The sequence below is a fragment of the Prionailurus viverrinus genome, chromosome C1, assembly GCF_022837055.1.
Source record: "Prionailurus viverrinus isolate Anna chromosome C1, UM_Priviv_1.0, whole genome shotgun sequence".
Taxonomy (NCBI): domain Eukaryota; kingdom Metazoa; phylum Chordata; class Mammalia; order Carnivora; family Felidae; genus Prionailurus; species Prionailurus viverrinus.
This window is the reverse complement of record NC_062568.1, coordinates 139,164,883-139,174,933: the sequence shown is the minus strand read 5'-3', so window position 1 is coordinate 139,174,933 and position 10,051 is coordinate 139,164,883. Positions and strand designations below refer to the sequence as shown.

At 40.6% G+C, this 10,051-nt stretch overlaps 1 protein-coding gene across 1 annotated transcript in view; it reads right to left on the bottom strand.

The window, feature by feature from the left end:
• Positions 1 to 8,937: 8,937 nt before the first annotated feature.
• The window catches only part of GTF2B (general transcription factor IIB), a 34,167-nt gene continuing 33,053 nt past the window's right edge, over positions 8,938 to 10,051 (bottom strand). Inside the window, exon 7 of the mRNA XM_047872234.1 lies at positions 8,938 to 9,364. Coding sequence (XP_047728190.1) covers positions 9,231 to 9,364 — 134 coding nt within the window. The 3' untranslated portion in view covers positions 8,938 to 9,230. The remainder of the gene's footprint in view (positions 9,365 to 10,051) is intronic.

Genomic DNA, 10,051 nt, shown 5'->3' with positions numbered 1-10,051 from the left:
TCCCACAAATGAACCTCTACACCCATTGCAAACATAACACATACTTAGAGAAACTGATTGTTCAATAAATACTTTTTGGGGAAAAAAAAAGGGAACGATTATAAAGCTGAAAGTAAGCGTAAACTTCCAGTCTGTCAAACACTGGAGCTCACTTATTATCCCTTTGTACAAAACAAAAAGGATTAACATTCATCTTCTCTTTGTTCATTTGTGAACACACTGGTCCAAGAACTTATTGGTACTTTAAAAAGACCAATTCTTATGGAAAAAGAAAATGGCTTTTGCTTTAAAATGATTGCCTGCAGTGACCGCACAAACCCATTTGTCCACTCCTACTCTAGACATAAAGAGACACCAAGAGCCTGCTCTATATGCTGGGCCTAACTGCCACACAACCTATGAAAAGAAAAGCTTACATCCCGAAGACCACCATATGCTGGTATCACGTTGAAGCCATCTCATGTCTGACATAATCTGAAATTGTTTCTGGGAATGTTAGGACCTCAAATTTCCTCCGGTCATTGATTTATGATTTTATATCACTGTTCAATCCCAAGATCCAGAAAATTTAGAGTTAGAACTTTGGATTTGAAATAACTCATTGGAATCATCTAGTTGGGGAACCATATAGAGTAATGAATCACAGTGTATGTCCTGGGCAGGTTACTCTCTGTACCTCAGTGTTTCTCATCTGTAAAATGGAATTAGTGATAGTCCCTGTTCAGTAAGCTTCTCTGGAACTTCCATGACCATAACATTCTTGAACAGCCTTGCCCCCACGACAGAACTCCTTTCCAGAAAGGATTTAGCTCCAGCTATTAAATGGCTAAGAGAATCATTGGGAGGACCAAGGAAGCCGATGCCAGACTGAACTAGGACTAACAGCCATAGCCCCGGTGCAAGGCCAAGATCGAGTTGCTGTTCATGCCACAATCTAGCAGTTGTTGGAGAATCTGGCAGCGGCTTTTGCTACACAATATATACTAACAAAATGGATGCCGCATGTCTTCCCCCACTTGACTCCTTTTGGAATTCAAGTATCATGTGGGTGCATCTGATTGGTCAGAACTTAATTTATATATAAAATCTTAGCTTCAAATAAATCTGGGATTTGGGGATTTTATAATTTTTTTACTTCTAGCCTTCTGTTCAAGAAAGCATTCTAGAAGGAGGTTGAATGTTGGATAAGCCCACCCACACTAGTTGACATAAAGTACTAGTGATTACTATTATCTTGTTCAGCTCCAACTTACAAATGAGAAATTTGGCTCCAAGAGATTTAGTGAGGTTCTTCCCCTGGTTTGATGTCTATTCCTCTAACATGCTGCTTCTCCATTGATCTACAAACCCTTCATCTGGTCTATAAATTTTCATTCTATTTCTCTTCAGGATGTTACCTGAAATATTTTCTCAGTGATTAAATTTACATGTTTTTTTAATGTTTATTTTATTTGTTTTTGAGAGAGAGGGAGAAGAAGATAGAATCCTAAGCAGGCTCCACACCATCAGCACAGAGCCCAACGCGGGGCTTGAACCCACAAACCATAAGATCATGACCTCAGCTGAAACCAAGAATCAGACACTCGACCGACTGAGTCAATCAGGTGCCTCTAAATTTATATATTTTAATAATTATACTATATTCCACAGATTGATTTAGACTTGCTTAAATCATTCTAAAAGTTGCCTTTATTTCCCCCTGGTCCCCTGCCACAAGTTTTGTTGTTTTGTTTTGTTTTGTTTTCAGAATTCTAAACTGTTTCTTCAGTCTTAAGCTAAAGGCAATCAAAAGAAAAGAATCGAATCCACCTTTATTTCAGATCACTCAGACAAAATACAAGGTGGGCTTTTACCAAACCAGCTCATTTTTCTGTCTGAAATATTTTCAGAGCCATATTTAAGGTAAGAGTTTGAACTTTCTCTCTCTTTTTGTTTGTTTGTTTGTTTATATAATCTCTACACCCAACATGGGGCTCTAACTCACGACACTCAGATCAAGAGTCACATGCTCTTCTAAGTCAGCCAGGCTTCCCTGAAGTTTCTCTTTTTAACTAAAGTCTACGTCCTCTATTCGAGAAACTTACATTGAATGGGAGAAGAAATCTAAACAGTTTGGTGTTTTACCATTTGATCTAAAAATAAATAAAATTTTAGTCATAATTTATAATCCCCCCAAAACAAATCAGCTCTTTTTGTTACATTCAGCCAATTTTTTTCTTTTTTTATTGAGGTATAATTGACATATAATATTATATTGGTTTCAGGTGTACAATATAATGATTCAACATTGTATATATTGCAAAATGATTGCCACAGTAAGTCTGATTAACATCTGTCACCATACTTAGTTACAAAAAGTTTTTTTCTTGTGATAAGAACTTTTAAGACATACCTGTGTTAGCAACTTTCAAATATGCAATTCAGGGGGTGCCTGGGTAGCTCAGTTGGTTGAGTGTCTGACTTCAGCTCAGGTCATGATCTCATGGTTCGTGAGTTCAAGCCCCGCATCTCGCTATGTGCTGACAGCTCAGAGCCTGGAGCTTGCTTAGATTCTTTGTCTCCCTCTCTGTTTGCCCCTCCCCTGCTCATGCTGTCTCGCTCTCTCTCAAAAAAAATGAATAAATATTTTTAAAAATTTAAAAAATATATGCAATCAGGATTGACTATAGTCACCATGCTGTACATTATATCCCCATGACTTACTTATTTTATAACTGCAAGTCTGTACCTTTTGACCACCTTCACCTATTTCACCCACCCCTCACCCACACCACTGCAACCCCCAGCTGTCCTATCTATGAGCTTGGTGTTTTGTTTTTTTTTCCCAAAATTTCTCATAAAATTGAGATTTGTCTTTCTCTGACTTATTTCACTTAGCATAATGCTCTCAAGGTCCATCCATGTTATCACAAATGACAAGATTTCCTTCTTTTTATGGCTGAATAATATTCCTCTGTGTGTGTGTGTGTGTGTGTGTGTGTGTGTGTGTGTGATTGTATGTATTTTTTTCTTTATCCATTCATCCATCGATGGACACTTCAGTTGTTTCCATAGATTGGCTATCGTAAATAGTGCTGAAAGGAACATCGGGTGCAGGTATCTTTTCAAGTTAGTGTTTTTGTTTTCTTTAGATAAATATTCAGAAATGGAATTGCTGGATTATACGGTAGTCCTATTTTTAATTTTTTGAGGAACCCCTGTACTGTTTTCAATAGTGGCTGCACCGACTCTGCATGAAGGTTCTCTTTTCTCCATATCCTCGCCAATGCTGGTTATTTCTTGTCCTTTTCCACAGTCACCATTCTGACAGGTATGAGGTCGCTCATTGTGGTTTCAATTTGCATTTCCCTGATGATGAGTGATACTGAGCATCTTTTCATGTGTCTGGTGGCCGTTTATCTTCTTTAGAAAAATGTCTATTCAGTTCCTCTGTCCATTTATTTATGTATTTATTATCTTTTAAAATGTTTTTATTTTTATTTTTGAGAGAGAGACAGCATGAACAGGGAGGGGCAGAGAGAGAGGGAGACACAGAATCTGAAGCAGGCTCCAGGCTCTGAGCTGTCAGCACAGAGCCTGATGCCGGGCTCGTACCCACAAACCGTGAGATCATGACCTGAGCCGAAGTTGGATGCTTAACCGACTGAGCCACGTAGGCACCCCTGTTCTTCTGTCTTAAGATTGCTTAAGTTATTCAGAGTCTTTTGTGGTTCCTACAAATTTTAGGAGTGTTTGTTCTATTTCCATGAACAGCTGATTTCAAAGGGAGACTTGAGATTCAAAGAACTCTCCTCAAAGTCAAGTTTTATGCTATCAAAAGAATAAAAAAAGTAACTGCTATTTTGTCCAAAGGAACTTGGGCTCCAACATAACACAGGTGTCCCTCTGGCACCCCACAAGCATCATCTCTTCTCTAAGTTTATTCCCTCCTAATCTAGAGAACTTCCGCACTCATGCTGTCCTTTGAGACTAGGGAGTATTTTCAAAATCAGCCCATGGTGGAGGCAAGAGGACCGGGACAAGCCATCATTTTGCCGCCTGCTAGTAGTGTGGCCTTGGACATGTTTCACCTCGCTAGTGACATGTGAACATTTCACCCCAGTGTCCTCATCTGTTAAATGGGGGACTTATAGTTATTCATTTGTAACCTTCCATTTCAAACATAGTCTTCAGTATGACTTTAACACATAAGATGACCAGAACAGAAGCGGAGTGGGGGCCTAGTTCATGCACAACAGGGGCCTGGACCCTAACCCAGACACCACAGTTTAGCTGTGACCTTAAGTTTGTCATTACTGTCTTCTATCTGCATATTGGACATGGTGGGTATTCAGTAACTTATTTTATTGTATTTTATTTTGTTTTTATTTTTATTATTTAGTAACTTTATTATTTGAGAGAGAGCGAACAGGGGAGGGGCAGAAAGATAGAGAATCTTAAATAGGCTCTGCGCTGTCAGTGCAGGGACATCAAACCATGTAGGCCTGGGGCTTCTCTGGAAGACCTCAGAAGCAGCTCCAGGGTGTAAAGATCACCCTCATGTTAACAAATTAGGACAGTGAGAGAAGCTGATGGCATAGCAGGTGAGATTTCTTTGCCACCGCAGTGTGGGAGGGGTTGAAGTTCTGGGCCCATCATTTGGTTTTCTGGTGTCTCATAGCCATAGAGCTAGAAGGAACCAACAGAGGGAGTAAGAACATGCCAGAGAAATCTCTGACAGAGCAACCAGATCTCTGCTTAAAAACCTGCAGTGAAGTATTCAACATGACTGACATGTCTTCATCTGAGAGCTTCAGGTGAGTTCTCCCTCCTAGACCTGCTTTTGGAACAATGTAGAACAAGCTAGGCTTTCCAATATCTCTAAAGGCACTGGGCCCAGTTCTTTTGTGGTTTCGTCACCTGTGTCAGTTTGAAACAAATTACCTCTTGGCAGAATCTTAAATTCAACAAAATGCCACTTCTCTCTTTCTTCCCCTTAAGTACCTTGCCTTCCAGTCATCTTCCTTCTTTCTCAGATGTCTGAAAACATTGATCATTTCCAATAGTGGCTGTGCCAGCCACAGGCTGTTGCAGATCACAGACAGTGCTTGAGAATTGTTCTGATAATGTGCAGAGGAAAAGAAAAGCTCTGTGGTCACTTTTTCCCTCTTCCTCTCTCTCTCTTTTTAATATTTATTTATTTTTGAGAGAGAGAAACAGAGCACAAATGGGGGAGGGGCAGAGAGCGAGCAGGACACAGAATCCGAAGCAGGCTCCAGGCTCTGAGCTCTCAGCACCGAGCCCGACGTGGGGCTCGAACCCACAAACTGTGAGATCGTGACCTGAGCCGAAGTCGGATGCTCAACCTACTGAGTCACCCAGGTGAGCCCGCCTCCTTTCCTCTTTCCTTAAGCAAGAGTTGCAGTCTCCCGGGATGGCGGTTAAAAGTCCCCTTGACTAGAGAAATGCCAGTGAAGGTTATGAATGGAGGTTTATGCTTGTGCCAGACGCTGGGCCTCTGTGGCCTAGAGATCAGCTGAATGGTACTTTTGTAGTGACACCTTGAAGTCTTGAGATCCTGATGAAACGAGTATGTGGAAATATCCAGGAGGGGGAGAGTGAGGGAGGTGTTTAGGGGACTGGGGAATCTGTCAGTAGTTCCACAATTGGCAGATGAGATTAAAACTCCAGCAACAGGAAAAGTCAGGGCCACTGACAATTGGAAATATTGGCATGGGGCATAGAGAGGCCTCCTGGCTGGATTAGGACCAGATGGGTAATAGGCTGACCCCCTCAGCTGTTCATCTTGATAATTAAAGTAAATCTTGCACCTGTGATATTAAATTAGCTCAGAAACCAAAGACAACCATGGGTAAAGTACGTTTGTTGGTTTGAACACAAAGGCTTACTATCAAGAGGCATCTAGTTTAAGAAGCATTTAGTTTGGAGAAAGAGCTAGAGTGATCTCTAGCTATTAACTCCTTGCCACCTGAGCTGATTCAAAAATAATTCAGAAACTCACTCTGAAGAGCTTTCCCCAAAAAGCCAGATACGAGTATTGCATTGAATAATTTTGTTAATTTCATAACTGAACCGAATTGCATTTGAAAGTTACAACTAAAGTCAGTCCTGAGGCATCCTCCTGTGAAATAAAACCCAATAGTATAGTTTAATAGAAACCAGCACTAGATTGAGTGATCAAGGGACCTGAGTCTGTCCTCTTTCCTAATAGTAAACTTGGACACATCTTTTGATTTCTCCAGTCTTCTCTAATCTACAAAATGACATTGGACCAGAGTGCTCAGATTCCATGAAACTTTTTTTTTAATGTTCATTTGAGAGAGAGAGCATGGGGAGGGGCAGAGAGAGAGAATCCCAAGGCTCTGCACTGACAGTGCAGAAACACGGCCCGATCCCATGAAGCATGAAATCATGACCTGAGCCAAAATCAACTGACGCTTAACCGACTGAGCCACCCAGGCGCCCCAGATTCCATGAAACTTAAACCCTCGAACTTGTAGTCATAGTAGAGACTGTCAAAGTAGACTGTAGTGAGTCCTTGTTTTAAATACTGGGAATGGAATGGACCACCTTAACCAAGGTTTCAACTGTTTAAAGATGACAGCATTCCTCCCCCGTTCATGCTCTGTCTCTCTCTGTCCCAAAATAAATAAACATTGAAAAAAAAAATTAAAAAAAAAAAAAAAAAAAAAGATGACAGCATTAACAAGATGGACCCACTTTGTCTTCACAGAAATTGCCTTGCATGGGGAATATCTGTAACTGGCCAAAATGTAGCCCACACAGAAGCTGGCTTCAACTTCTTGGTGTGATCAGCTCTCAACAAGGTGGGTTTTGTGCTGTGTACGGGGAGTTTTTCACACCTCATGAGGGAAGTCAAAACCATGCACAATCCCTGGTTTAGAATATGGGTCAGACTCCTTTTGCTGGTTAGAAAGACCTGGCCATGATTTTTTTGAATTTCTAAGTATTACTAATTTTGCCGTACTAAGCAATCAAGTTACAACTGAACACCCCACATCTCGAGTGGATTTTAAACCTCTATTTATAACAGCCTTGAAGCAGATGGACAAATAAGGAATAAGTCCCATTGAGCTAGAGAGAACGCTAGAGGGGCCAGAGGCCAAAATGTGGCATTGCTGTGGATTGCCCCCCTTCCCTAAGTGAAAATGTTCTAGTGGTCAGATGAAATGACTCCTCAACAGGGTCATTAACAATGCATCACTTCCAAACACAGCTGTCCCTATCAAGGACACACATGCTCTGAGGCCTGGGGTACGAGGACAGAACAAGTGACCCTGCTACTTTAGCTCTTGATGAGGTACTTCTTTCAGTATCTGCAATTGAGTTAAATTGATCAAACCATCTGGGTGGTGTAGAGTTTTTTAAAACTAGAATTTTATTTTCAGAGGTTATCTACCAGAATATAAATTACATCCCCCAAATATACCTTCTGCCCCCAGATTAATCTTTAAAATCAGTTCTACTGATCTAAGCTCTTTCAATGTATAGAACACAAAAAATAGACCAAAATGTTGACATGGCGGACTGGTAGGGGCTAGGTTTTTTTAATCCCCTTTATGCTTATCTCCATTTTTCTACTTATCAAATACATTTTTGTAGCCAGTAAAATGAAAATACTAATCATATTAGTATACCTGAACTGCCAACTATGTTTTAAAAATAAAACACAGCACAACAGCAGGAAAGAAAAAAATACCAAAATACCGGTGCTCACTCCTAAGTGGCTTCTGGGTGCTATCATTACGCATTTTCCAAATGTTCCAACTTATGATAATAGCAAAAATGACTATTTTAAGATCTAGTTAACTGGTTGCAGCTTGCAGTGAAAAGTCTTTAGTGGATGGGAAGTTTTGTGGTCAGTCGCTAGAAACTGGGGAGAACAGAGGGGAGGACCCCTGCTCTCAGTCTGTACTTGGAAAAATGGAGAGGTGCGGTGCTGGGGACCAAAGATGGGGGTGCCGAGGGAGACACTGACCTAAGATTTCTTGTCCTGAGTTTCGTGCTGGGTGGGATGAGTTCTGCCTGGAGTCCTCACGAGCCTTGCGATCCTGTATTTGGTGAGTGTTCTTGCGTTTACTTCTTTGGTGTTCTCCCCCGGATTTGAGTAGTGCCGTTTGCGTGTCACAGATTTTGTGTAAGGGAGAAACAGCATTTGTCTTCCTGGCCCAGCAGTCATCCCCATTCCGTGGCCAACAGAAACAAGAGAAGGTCTGATCCTCTAGAGGCGCAAGCCCCTTTTTGGACTAGAGTCTGAATCCCCCTACTAGGCTGCAACAGGAGACGTACTTCTAACCCAGTGCTAAGCTCGTTACGTGTCAGAACCTTACACCTGCTCTGAGGCAGTGCGGTCTACAGTGGTGTGTGTCTAGCATGGATTCAAGTCCCCTTGTAAACTAGTTGGTAAAAGGGCAACATTTTATTGGTCTTTGCTTACAATGAACACCTTCACATCCCAATCACCTACAGGGGGCGTGCTTTCTAGAAAAATTACCAGACATTCCGAGGCCCAATAACCTCCATTTTAAATATTCTTTATATCAGTAAGAATAGTTACGAAATGGTAACATCCAAAAATTGATGTTGGTAGGCCAACAGATTTCATCTTCTCTGCTCCATAAGCTCACTGAGGAAAAACACAGGAATGTTTTTATATCTCTTAAGCCAGTGCCTTTCAAGGTCCAGTTCACTTCTTACTGTTCTATATGTACAGTTAATAATTCACACAGGCCCCCCGATGTTCTTGATGTCAAAAGTGGTTCCCCAAACCTCTGACTTTGTTATACAAAAAAACACCTAAATCTATAAATGGAAAAAAACAAAACAAGAACCTCTATCAGCTTTATTAGCTGCAATGATATGCATTATTTGTAATTATATTATAAATTACATGTAACATGTAATTATAACAAAAACTTTAGTTTTGAAAAACGTTTTATTCAAGAATTACATAAATTCAAATATCTTCCAAAATACAGTTTCCTAGGTTGCTACAAAAGAAAGCAAATTCAATAAGAAATTTAAATCATTAAATATGTTTCACTAGTATATACATACAGAATGCCAAGCAATTAATATTTAGCCCTGGAATGCGTACCATGTCTTTTGTTTTTCCTTATTAAAGAAAGGCTCAATCCAGCACTTGGTATAGGCTATGTACAACAGGCCGAGTTCAGTGTTCACAGGAGTTTGACATCAGCTGCCTCGATTTACAGCTGTGGTAGTTTGTCCACAGGGGTGTCAAATTTGAAGTCTGTAGGAAACAGATCTGGAGCTCGAGGATAGATCAGCCTGTAGGACTGTCTGATTGTAACATCAGCGACACCAGCAATATCTCCAATTTCTAAAAGACGGAAATCAACATATTAAGGATAACTTCCATCCTATCTCCCTTCCACTACCTGCACTCCAGTTTGTGAGATCCGGTAATATAAAAGCCACAGTGAGAAAACGGGAAATGTTGATTTTTAAAACCTGACGATGGAAGTCCATACGAAGAGGCAGAATGGAGGGCTATAGTTAGTAACAATAATGAGGTAGGAGCCCTTATTACCTCAAAGGCTGTCATAGTAGTAGGAAAAGATTCACTAGATGTAAAACATTGGAACAATGCCCAGGGCACAGCACCATGAGTGGTAACTATTATACTAGCCATAGGATCTAGTATCTAGAAAGACAGGAAGTCTTTCTGAGGATCCCGGGAGTAACCCATGAATACATTCTTATGAAGAAACTCACTTCATCATTGCTATTTTTGAAAGTTCCTCTTCTAATTAACTTCTAGTTAATTCTGTTAAGAGGTTCTCTGGTTAAAAGGTTCAAGCTAAAAGGGAATCGTACTAGAAATGGTTCCACAACCTCTTCTGTCTACTTCGTACTTCAGATAGTACACAGCTACTTGATACAGCTGTACGTTCTAGCACAATGGGAAGCTTCCACTCTTGCAAACACAGAACACTGAGCACAGGGAGCTCACGAGTATTTCTAGTGCACAGTAGATCCACGTTTACCCTTCAAAGTCATTGTCATC